This window comes from Macrotis lagotis, chromosome X (genome assembly GCF_037893015.1).
Source record: "Macrotis lagotis isolate mMagLag1 chromosome X, bilby.v1.9.chrom.fasta, whole genome shotgun sequence".
In the NCBI taxonomy this organism is placed as follows: Eukaryota; Metazoa; Chordata; class Mammalia; order Peramelemorphia; family Peramelidae; genus Macrotis; species Macrotis lagotis.
In genome coordinates, this window is record NC_133666.1 from 536928558 (window position 1) to 536941382 (window position 12825).

At 36.5% G+C, this 12825-nt stretch overlaps 1 protein-coding gene across 1 annotated transcript in view; it reads left to right on the forward strand.

Moving 5' to 3' along the window:
• Positions 1–2338: 2338 nt before the first annotated feature.
• The window catches only part of ATP6V0D2 (ATPase H+ transporting V0 subunit d2), a 29688-nt gene continuing 19201 nt past the window's right edge, over positions 2339–12825 (forward strand). Inside the window, exon 1 of the mRNA XM_074206306.1 lies at positions 2339–2666. Coding sequence (XP_074062407.1) covers positions 2537–2666 — 130 coding nt within the window. The 5' untranslated portion in view covers positions 2339–2536. The remainder of the gene's footprint in view (positions 2667–12825) is intronic.

Here is a 12825-nt window from a genome sequence, read left to right on the forward strand (position 1 = left end):
AGCAACAAAATTGCTGTGGAAGAACAAAAAGGCCAAGAATATAAAGAGAATTCATGGGGGGGGGGGGGATGCAAAAGAAAGTGATTTAACCATATCAGATTTCAAACTATATTATAAAGCAGCAATCTTCAAAACTATCTGATATTGGCTAAGAAATGGAATGGTGGATCATTGGAATAGATTAGGTACATAGGACACAATAGTAAATGACCATAGTGATCTAATATTTGATAAATCCAAAGACCCCAGCTTCAGGGACAAAAAAATCATTATTTGACGATAATGGCTAGGAAAATGGAAAATAAAAAGGCCAAAACTAGGTATAGAACAATCTATGTATTTACTGTATATCAAAATACGGCCAACATGGGTGCAAAATTTATACGTAAAGGATGATACCATAAGCAAATTAGAACAGCAAGGAATAATTTATATCTCAGATCTCTGGGGACAGGAAGAATTTGTGATCAAACAAGAGAGAGTTTTACAAGATATAAATGGATAATTTTGATTATATTAAATTTAAAATGTTTTGCACAAATAGACCAATGCAACCAAGATTAGAAGGAAAGCAAAAAGTTGGTAAAAATTTTTATAGGTTATCTCTCTCTTTTTTTTTAGGTTTTTGCAAGGCAAAAGTGGCTTGCCCAAGATGACACAGCTAGGTAATTATTAAGCATCTGAGGTCAGATTTGAACTCAGGTACTCCTGACTCCAGGGCTGGTGCTCTATCCATTTTACTACCTAGCTACCTCTAGGTTAGCTATTTGATAAAGGCTTCATTTCTCAAATATATAGAGAAATGAGTCAAATTTATAAGAATACAAGTCATTTCCTAATTGAGAAATGGTTAAAGGATACAATAGGGGTTTTCAGATGAAGAAATCTAAGCTATCCATAATAATAATATGGAAAAAATGTTCTAAATCACTACTCATTAGAGAAATGCACATTAATACATCTCTGAGATACCACCTTACAATTACCAGATTGGCTAATATGACATAAAAGGCAAATGATGAATTCCAGAGAGGATGTGGAAATTAGGACACTAATGTACTGTTGGTGGAGTTATGAACTGAACCAATTATTCTAGAGAGGAAATTGGAACTATGCCCAAAGGATTAATGATGGTGTTTCTCCTTGTTCTCAAAGAAGTGCATGACATCAGGGAGGTGATGCCATGATAAAGTACATGAATTGGATTTGAGTGAAGGGGTGCTGCACTAAGTCACCAGCCTCATTTTCTCCTCTGGAGTCATATGGTGGCCAACTATGAATGAGAACAACTGGAAATGGCCTTGGATACAATCAGGGTTAAGTGACTCACTCAAGGTCACACAACTAGTGTCAAGTGTCTGAGACTGAATTTGAATTTAGGTCCTTCTGACTTCAGGGCTGGTACTCTATACATTGTGCTATTTAGCTTCCCAAAGGGTTACAAAATTGTACAAACCCCTTGATTCAATAATGCCATTACTAAGTCCATATTCCAAAGAGATCATAATAAAGGGAAAAGGACTTACATATATTAAAATATTTATAGCAGATCTTTTTGAGGTGACAAAGAATTGGAAATTGAGGGGATATCAATTGGGGAATGGCTGAACAAATTGTGATATCTGAATGTAATAGAATATTAATTGTACTTATAAGAAGTGATGAGCACACAGATTTCAGAAAAATCTGGAAAGACTTAGATGAATTGTTGCTGAGTGAAGTGAACAGAGCCAGGAGAAGATTGTACACAGTATCAGCAACTTTGTGTGATGATCAACCATGACTGACTTAGCTCTTCTCAGCAACATAGTTCACAATATTCATGATGGAAAATACTATCCACATAAAGAGAAAGAATTGATGGAATCAATACAAATGGAAGCATACTATTTTCAACTTTTTGTGTTTTTTTCTTTTGTTCTGTTGTTTCATAACTTGACTAAAATGGAAAGATTTCCCCTGGGAATTCTCCAGGACAATAAACTCCAAAGCAGATGCAGATCTTCATGTGTAGAATGGGTTCTACTCTTTGCTACTACCTTAAATCTTAGGTGGGGCAAGATAACAGCAAGTACTTTAAAAATGAATTGGGTTGGATTACCTGGGGGGAGGAGGGGAGGACAAAACTGCTTTTTAAAATTAGAGTAGAAAGTACCTAGATCAATGCCTTTGAATATTGTAGGGGCTTTATAAATATTTGATGAATTAAGAAGTCCAGGAAGGGAACAGTGAGAACTAGTTATGTGGTGGGGGGTTGGTAGAAAAGTAAGAAATTACTTTCTCAAAAATGGGATCTGCTGCCTGGAAGGAGGTTCGGATTGTTGTCTGACTGATTAGGTATTGTTGTGTAAGCAGTTCTGAGCTGCAGGCTATAGGATCTGGGGGAAACTAGTCAGTGAAGCCCTCACCACTCACCATCAGCTGACAACCTTTAGTTCCTCCATCTCCTCTCTTACAGTCCTCCTAGAAGACTTCTGTGGCTGACAAAAAGGACTAGAGGTCTGCTTCTGCTTTAATCAACCCAATCTTCTCCTCCATGCTGCAGCTCGCCGAGTTTTATTTCAATGTGGACCATGGCTACCTGGAGGGGCTGGTCCGAGGGCACAAAGCCTGCCTCCTTACCCAGCAAGACTACAATAACTTGGTGCAGTGTGAAACTCTAGAAGGTAAGTGTCACCATTTTCAAATTCTTGGAAAACAAACAGGAGATGATATAGTTATTTGTAAACTATAGGAGAGAAACTCTCCTAGTGGCATGGGAATTTAGAGAACTTTGGACCAAAGCCCAGCTCCAGTTCTGACTTTTTGAATGGTCTCTCAAAAGCATAAAGTAGATAGAATAAAGTAGAAACTACTTCTTCACCCTAACTGGTGGTGAATTCACATTTTGAAGTTCCCCTGAGATACTGCTAAAATTTTGCAAAAAATACATTAATTGATCTTAAGACTAAATGGCAAAACAGTATTTATGGTTTACATTTAGTTAAGTACTTAAAGGCTTACAAAGTGTTACAGGTACAGCATCTCATGACTTGGTTCTTACAATCTTGTAAGCCTGAGAAGTGAAAAGTGCAGGCTGACTGAGTGACTGATCAGCCCTAGAGTCAGGAGATCTGGATTCTATCCTAGACTCTTTGCCAGCTATGTCTTTGAGCAAATTAACCTCTTCGAGCCTCATTTTCCTCTTCTATAAAATAAGGCTGATAGTAGTTTAAGTTAGCTATGATCACTGAGTTGTCTTGAGAAAAGTGACCTGCCAAATTTAAGGTAAAATACATTTATTCTCATTTTACAGATGAGTCATACAGACTTAGAGAGGATCATATGACTTACTCATGTTATGTTGCTCAAACCCCGGTCTTCTGCCCGAAAATACTTTGCTTTTTGTATTATATCAAATGACCTCTTGTTCATTTCAGTTTAATTTTGACATAAACCAAAATACAATCAGTCACAGTGACTAGAACACTCTAGGTCAGGAATCTTGAAGACCTGATTTCAAATCCAGCCTCAGACACTTAATAGTTGTGTGACCACAGGCAAGCAAATCACTTAACTTCTGCCTTGCCTCAATTTCCTCAATTGTAAATTGGAGATATTAATAGCTCCAATCTCTCTGAGTTGTGAGGAACAGGTCAAGTAAGGTCATATTTGTAAAAAAATTCTGGCATGAGCCTATAAAATACTTAATCCCTTCCTTTTCCATTCTTCCCTATCCTGCCCCCACCCCCTTCCATAAACTTCTGGCTAATTCAAGAAAGAGTTTAAAAAATTGACCTATGCACTAGGGAGAGGATTGGAAGTAAAAAAAAAAAACTCTTTGAAGGTGACTTTGTGAACTGTTGAAGTGAAGCAGTAACTGCCAAACCATGGACCAGACTGGTTAAATCCTGAACCTGTAGAACAAGCAACAGCAACAGAAAGACTGCAGGTGCTTTCATTTGAAACGGAAACTAAAGCCTCAGAAATGATCATACTCAGTTCTATTCTCCATAAATTAATTACAATTATGCAGTTGATGAGCCTCAATGGTGGTAAAATGGTAAAGTGTCTTCAGAGTTTCTGAGATGGGGGAAGGGCTCAATGAATCCCTTTTGAATTTATAGCCTAATTTTTTAAATGAACCAAGATAGGAAAAAGTTAATAGAAGCAAAGGTTGCACCAAAATGTAAAGAAGCAGATAGGCTGCCATTGTGAGTTTCTAGAAAACAAAAGAGTAAAGAGATAAGTGTCTACCTTTGCTCCTACTTAGTTAATTTTTATGTATCCTTTCGGGAATTTGTTTAAAGCTGGTTTTTTCAGATTCATTAGCCCTTTGAACTAAATGGTGCTGTGAGTAGAGTGTGGGCCCTGAAGATCTGAGTTCAAATGTGACCTCAAATTCTAGCTGTGTGACCTTGGCAAGTCACTTAATCCTGATTGCCTCATATCAGAGACCTCTCCATTTATTCTGATTCAAAACTGGCCACTGGACCCAGATGTCTCCAGAGAGGAAATTGGGGCTAGTGACTTATCATAGCACCCCCCTCAACTCAAATCTAATTCCTATGCTTGTCATGATGTCACTTCATTGATGGCAAACATCAGGGTTAATCTTCATCATCATCATCATCATCATGTATTAGTGCCCACCTATGTGCATTAGTTAAGTGCCTTATGATTATTATCTCATTTGATCCTTAAAACAGGCCTAGGAAATTATTATCCCCATTTTACAAATGAGAAAACTGAGTCAGACAGAGGTTAAGTGGCATGCTCAAGGACAGCAACTAGGAAGTATCTGAGGCCAGATTGAATTTATCTTCTTCACTCTAGGATTTAATACACTGTAGGCACCACCCACAGCTATAATGGAGATAGACCAGAATTATTTTATTCCCTTTATGCTTTATATGTGTGTATGATAGAAAAAGATGCGGACTGCTTTCCTGGAAGGGGTAAAGGATGATAGGTGAGCAGCCAGAGTCTAGGAAAGTCTATGAGATGGCATGTTGGGTGGAAGGAGAGACTTAGGGGAGGACATGACAAAAGAGTCAAAAGGATGGGGAGGAGTGAATAGATTGTGATTTGCACCATTAGGAGGAGAATGCCTAAAAGAAGGGCTTCTAACATCCATTTAAAAAAATTAAGGGTTCCAAATTATTTCCCTCCTGCTCCTCTTCTACCCTATAATTTCATATTAGCCATGCTGCAAAAGAAAATACATAAAGAAAAATAAAGTTAAAAAGTATGATCATCAAAAGGAAAGCTTCTTAACCTCTTTGATTAAAGCCTTATGAGGAATGTTTTTAAATATTTAAAATAACATACATAGGATGACAAAGGAAATCAGTGTTTTTGAAAGAGCCATCAAATTTTTAAAAATCATAGAAACCAGGTTCAAAACTCTTATTTTGAGCACTGCTTTAGATACGTAGTAACACTAAGCCCCAGGATTTTTTCCCTGCAAACTCTTGCCTACCTTCATTTTTTTCTTTTTTCCAATTGTCAACAGATAATTACTTCTTTCCATCTGACACTTATTTACTTGATCACTAAACTTATCTCTGCTTCCCATCAATGATAACATTTTCTTTTTTTATCTTTTTTTTGTAAATAGTATTTTATTTTTTCCAATTACACAGAAAGATAATTTTTAACATTCATTTTTTATAAGATTTTGAGTTCCAAATAAGTAATTGCTTTTTGAAGAAACACCAAAGGGCAGTTAGCTGGCACGGTGGATAGAGCACCAGCACTGGGCTCAAGAGATCCTGAGTTCAAATTTGACCTCAGAATAACTACTTAGTTATGTGACCTTGGCAAGTCATTTAACCCCATTGCCTTGCAAAAACCAAAGAAACACCAAAAAAGTAAATTCTAGCTCAATAGAATCCGGAACTTGAAAAAGACCTCAGTCTAATCCTATCATTTTACATATGAGCAAACTATAGCCCAGAGAGGCCTTACTTCAACCCCAAGTCACACAGCCTGTTGCAAAACCCAGGTCATCTCATATCTTCCAATCCTGTGACCTTTTCCCAATACCATCCAATGTGGTTGTCTCTCAAGTAGTAATTTAGGAGAGTTGAATACTGTTCCATGATCTATATAAACTTCAACCCCATCTTTACCCTGGGAATAATGATTGTTGCTCTCCTCGGACCCACCTCTTTCACTGCCATGTTGGGACATAATTTGTACAAAGTAATCCTATTGTCACATCTGGCTTAAGTGGAGACCAACCAGTAGGTTTTTTGGTTTTGTTTTGTTTTTAACTCAAATGAGGGATTTAAGAAGAGATAATTATAGTTTCAAAGGCAGAGATGTAAGAAGAGACTTAAGATCTAGGAGTTTCTCTGTACAGAATGTCCTAAATATCTTAGGGCAATTTTAAGCTTTCGATAACAGAAAATTGCATTGACTTTTCGGACATCCCATATTTTTACATGAAAAGAATGGTAGGCAAATAATGTATAAGAGAACACTCTGCAAAATCATTTTAGCCCAGTATATAAAGTGAGCTACTTTTTTTAATAGTATGTCAGAAAAGAATTTTGAATCCCAAAAGACTTGTTTCCCCCTATGATTTCAATCTATTAAGTATTATTTTAGAAACAACTTTCAGGACAGATTTAAATGTCAAGAAAATTAATGTATAAGGATATATTTTAGGAACTATTATTCACAAACTTTTTTGAGACTTGTCTTGGTCTGAGATTTTCCGAGGTCTGCTAGTGATTCAGTGTATCCACCACTAAAACCTCTAAAATTTAGTTTTCCCTTCTCTAAAATAGAGGAACCGAGTCATGCTGCTTTTGTCACCATGGACAATCTTGTTCCTAGAGCTAACAAAAGCTTAGGCTATTTAACTACTGGTCCACTTTATAGTATTCTCTTGAACCTAGAAGGGGCCTTAGATCTCATAGGATCCCATATCTAGGGGCTGCTAGGTGCCTCACCTTGGAGTTAGGAGAACCTGAGTTCAAATTTGACCTCAGACAAGTCACTTAACCCCATTGCCTTAAAAAAAATAAAATTTAAAACAAAAACAAAACAAAACATTAGTATGACTTGGATATGATTGGAACAATAGAATGCTATAATGGTTTTATGTGATTGACACATAGTAGGAGCTACATAAGTGCTGGTATTGCTGTTATTGTTAGCACCTTGGAGGATAAACACATAGAAAATGTTTAATGCTTGATGAGTGTAATAAACATTTTTCAATAATAACATAATCTTTAAATTTTGCATATGCATCTATTTCTCTTAAAGAACAATTAGACAAGGTGAAGTATGGTGTTGCACAACTAACATGGAATTTTTGTCCTTTTATTAAAAATCTACTCAATTCTGCTTCTGTGAGCATTATTTCTGAATCTTTTCCATCTCACATGGAAGCGTTTATAGTACCTGACCTATTTTTCAGAATATGTAGGGTTAGGGAAGGAGGGTTTCCCATTGTGTTCAGAGTGAGGGTGGACCCAGATCCCTTAGCTAAAATTCAATCTTTCCATGCTCTGTCTTTTCCTTCAAGGAGTCTTTTAAATCATGAAAGTATCACAAACCTGAGACTTTCACATCTTGCCTAGAGGTAGATTTTTGTGTCTACTCTTTCACTTTTCCTGCTTTCTCCAAATATTCTGTGTAGAAAGTACTTCTATGGTCAGTCAAATGTCCTTCCCCTACTTAACTTTTATTGAATACCTAAAAATACCTTCATTCATTTTATTTTATTATTATGTCTACTACTTAGGAGTGGTTTGTAAATATGTATTTACTTTCCTTGGAGTCAATGGGTTTGTTCTGATAACTTTTAGTTCATTGGAAAATAAATCTAAATAAAAAATTTTAACCTCAAGGAACTTTGGAAATATGGAACAGTATTAAAGGAACATTCTTCTTCTTCACAAGGCAGTGGGTTGAGTGACTTCCCAAGTTCACACAGGTAGGTAATTATTAAATGTCTGAGGTCAAATTTGACCTCAGGTCCTTCTGATTCCTGGGTTGGTGCTCTGTTCACTGCATCTCATAGCTGCCCCATTGTACAGACTATATGTTTTTTATTCAAGTAGTAATTTTTATTTTGAGCACCTTTCACCAACACCCTACTTGTTCTCCACCAAAGTGATTTACCTAAAGCCTTTGGTAATGATATGAAACTCCCATTCTTCTCAACAAACTCCTGTAACTCTTTTACCTCTCAAATATAAATATAAACTGGAATCTAGTTCTTTCCTATCAGTCCTCTTCATTACTCCTTTCCACATATGTTTCAGTCATCTCTGCCTTTGCACTTGCAGCTTCCTTTCCCAAGCCTAGAATGCTCTTTCTCCTGCTCTCCTGTTCTATGAATTACTTGACACTCTGGGCAAGTTCCACCTTCTATTCAAAGCCTTTTCTGTTTACACAACCTACTGTAACCTCCACCTGCAAAATTGTCTTTATATTTATTTTATTTAAATGTATTCCCTACTAAAATGTAAAATCCTTGAGGGCAGGAACTATTTTACTTTTAATCTTTGTATTGACAGAATCTGGAATTGCCTTACTGTTTTATTTGCCACATTTAGAGTTGTGTTTTACATTGTCTTCTACAGTTACAATAGGTCCTAGCTCAATCCTCACTTGGTCATTGTTTGGACCCACTGGCTCTGAGTCAATGTAACTAGCAAATGTTTTTGTTTTGGTCAGAAATCCTGAGAATCTTCCTCTCCCAGATTGATTTTTTTTTCTTTTTAAAAAAAAATTATTTGTTTTTCCAATTATATGTAAAGATAGTATTCAACATTCATTTTTGTGAATATTTCTCCCCTTTTCTCCCCCTCCCTCCATACATAAGAAATAATCTAATAAAGGTTGTACATGCGTGATAATTTTTTTAACTAGGTAAAGGAAGTCATTTTATGCCTCATGTCTTAACTAGCTTAAATCATTGAATGGGCCTCAGTCAAACTGAGACCTGGGTAAGACCTTAGCTTAAAGAACGCCAGTGTCTTCCACTGCATAGGGGTCTCCAATCATCCTGATGTATATGGTGCCACAGGACTCAGATGGCTCTGGAGGAGAAAGTGATGAGGCTGGTGACTTTTCACTGCCCTCCCTCACTTAAATCCAATTCACTTGCAAGTCATGGCACCACCTCCCTGACTTTGGCTTTCTTTGAGAAAGAAGGGCAAGAAGCAACAGCAACCATTTTGATATAAACTTCTGGAGTGCTAATCTTTCCCTTGCTCCCTTATATTTAGCTTTAGCATTTACAGCTGTGGGTCAGATAGAAAGTACTTAATAGTACCTTGTAGGGCATCTGGATGATTAATAAGTGCTTTTTGATTAATTGTTGCTAAAGTTACCTTCTCAATCTAGGGAAATCAAGGAATTCTGCAGGAATGCTCCTTAAGGATTCTCAGGATTTTTCTTTGTTTTTCCTTAAAAACACATTCTCAATGCTTTTTTGTTGTTGTTGATGGACACTTAGTGGGTTGAGTGTCTGTGGGATTTGTAATTGACTAGTAGTTTGAGATAGAACTTAAATGGTGCAGTGGATAGAGTCAGGGGGACTGGAGTTCAAATCCAGCCTCACTCACTTGACTTTTTAAAAATTTTTTTGTTATTTATTTTTTATTAATCAGATTATATTGTAAAGTATTAATTACTACTTCTACAATTTAATCAAATGAAATGTTTTGAATTTACTGCTCGGACACATTTAGTCTAGTGGCATAAAAACAAAGACAAAACAGAGTACATGGGGTTTGTTTTTTGGAAAATGTCTAGATTTTTAACTGAGTCCTACCTATGTTATTTTGGACCACATTTTTCCTATGAGAGAGCATATGTTATATACAGCACTAAGTCACATTAATTTTCCTAGGTTTTAAAACATCAGATGTGGCTTCTTAACAATTTCTAAAGGAAGAACATAAGACTTAAAACACATAATAACTAAAAGAGAAAAATTTAAGAACTAAGTAAGACTACGGTTACAGCCAAATATCAAGTCATGTCCTGTCACTTGACTCTTACTAGCTGTATGATCTTAGATGAGTCACTTAACCCTGATTGCCTCTCATCCAGGGCCATCTCCAATTGTCCTAATTCATATCTGGTCACTGGACCCAGATAACTCTGGAGGAGAGAGTGACTTAGCCTAGAACTCCATGACATCATCTCCCTGATGTTGTGGTCTTTGAAAATAAAGTACAAAACATTATTATTGTTGTTGTTATTGTTATTATTATTATTATTATTATTAAATTGCATTGGCAAAATGCTTTTAAGGTAGCATTCTAGATCTGGAACAAAGAAAAATGCCAAGATGTATTCAGGAGAAATTGATTGTGCAGAGTTGCTTGGTACACTGAATTCATAGTAAGAGAAACCAATGTAAACTTGGTGAGTTATTTTTCAGTTGTGACTAACTTTTCATGATATCATTTGAAGTTTTCTTGGCAAACATACTGGAGTGGTTTGCTCTTTCCTTCAGCTCATTTTCCAGATGAAGACACTGAGCCAAACAAGATTCAGTGACTTGCTAAAGGTTACACGGCTAGCAAATGTCTGAGGCTGGATTTGAATCAGGAAGAGTTGTCTTCCTGACTCTCAGGCCCTGCGCTGTATTCATTGAGCCACATACATGTGTAACTTGGATAGGTCATTGAACCCTTCAAAGCATGAGTTTTTTCCATAAAAATGACTAGGCAACCCCAAAGGTTCCTTCCAACTACAACAACTTACTATTATCTGGAGAATATTCTCTGGCTGTCAACCCCATCTAAAACTTTCTTCCTCCCCTGCTCCAACTGCTTACCTCCCTGTTTCTACCTTGTGCAGGAAGACTTCCCTTTTAATTCTCATGCTTTTCCTCTTTTAATTGTTTCCTTTTTATCCTGAATGTAGCTTGCTTTGTATATATATATTTACAACTGAGGACTAAACAACTGTCCCATTCTTATTTAGGCCACAGTTACTTTACCTCAAGACCAATGATGACAAACTCACAAAGAAACTGAAATCACTAAACCATATATAAGAATGTCCATTAGCAGAATATTAATTATTATTTGATTAATATTAAATTAAAAATTATTATCTATGTTCTACTGTAATTTTTTGCTAAATATTTCCCAATTATATTTCAATCTGCTTTTGGCCCAAGAGCCATCCATTTGATACCTCTGTTCTAGACTACTTTGACAACTTCTTGAATGGTCTCCTGGCCTCCTGACTCTCTACTATCCAATCTATCCTTTACACAAATGCCAAAATAATTTTCCTAATGCATTATTGTTCAATCATTTTTCCATTCTGTCTAACTCTTTGCGACCTCATTTGGGTTTATTTTGGGGGTTGTGTTTTTTTTTTTTTGGCAATGATCAGTATCCAGTGAGTGGTTTGCCATTTCATTCTGCAGCTCATTTTATAGATGAAGAAACTGAGGCAAACAGAGTTCAGTGACAGTCACAAAACCCTTTAAGTATGTGAAGTCAGATCTGAACTCAGGAAAAAGATTTTTCCTCCAGGCCTGGAATGCTTAGCTACCTGTCCTAATGCACAGGACTAATTATTTCCTATCATATGTTCTTTGTCTTTGTCAAACACCTGCTGTTCCATAAGACTTGATTATCACTTTTCTCCATGGAGTACTGTCAGTTCTCCCCTGCCAGCAATACTTCACTATAGAGATCAGGCTTTAATGATCTCTGCCTTCCTTCAGGTCTCCATAGCCCTCCTTCACTTAAATCAATTCACTTGCATGTTATGGTGTCACATCTCTGATGTCATGGTCCTTTTTGAGGAAGCAGAATAAACAACAACAACAAAAGCAAACAACACTCTTCCAATGAACCTATGCTGATCCTTCCCAGACCCAGGTTTTTCTCTCATCTTAAATTTTCCTGAAGAATTTAATTGTATTCGCTCCCTTATGTAACCCTCCTCTCTCCTCCACTGTCACCCAACCCTAATTTTAAAAATCCTGTACAATGTCTCAAATTTATCTTTCCAGATTTATCTCACGTTACTCCTCTTCTTCACAATATATTTCAGGCACTCGGATTTTCCCTTAATATTATATTCCATCTCCTGGCAGAAGGTATTTTCTCCATTCCTGAATGCTCTGCTAAACTGCTTTAAATATAATTCCCTCCTACAAGACACTTTTCTTCTCTTTATTTCCTCTCCTGCCTCATCCCTACCCTAGTATTCTTGCTTCCTATCAACCTGTCCACCTCTATCTATAGTATGTTTACTCTGCAAATTTTATTTAGACTTTTCAGTGTTCTTTTCACTCAGTAAAATGCAACTCCCATGAGGTCAGGGACTTTTTATTTTTTACTTTATATCCTCAGGGCTAAACACAAGTGTCTGGCTTGTAAGTAGGCCCTTAATAAATGCTTATTGCATTGAATGAATTAAAAGGTATCTCCATGTACCAAGCACTGGGAATGTAAATGGATGTACTCTAATTGGGCAAAATTATATTTTTTTAAAAGATCAGGTGCATATCCTGAGTCTTTCTGACTCTATGTCCAGCACTGTATCTACTAAACTACTGCAAGGATTTTATAGCAGCTCTTTTGGGGATGGCAAAGAATTGAAAAATGAGGGGAGATGTCCATCAATTGGGGAATGGTTAAACTAGTTGTGGTATATGATTATAATGTAATATTGCTCTATAAGAAACAATGAGAAGACAGATTTCAGAAAAATCTGGAAAGATTCACCCCAAATGATGCTGAATGAAGTGATCATAGCCGGAAGAACATTGTAACCGCAGCATTTGTTCAATGATCAACTTTGAAAGACTTCTTTCATTTCAGCAATACAGCAATCAAAGAT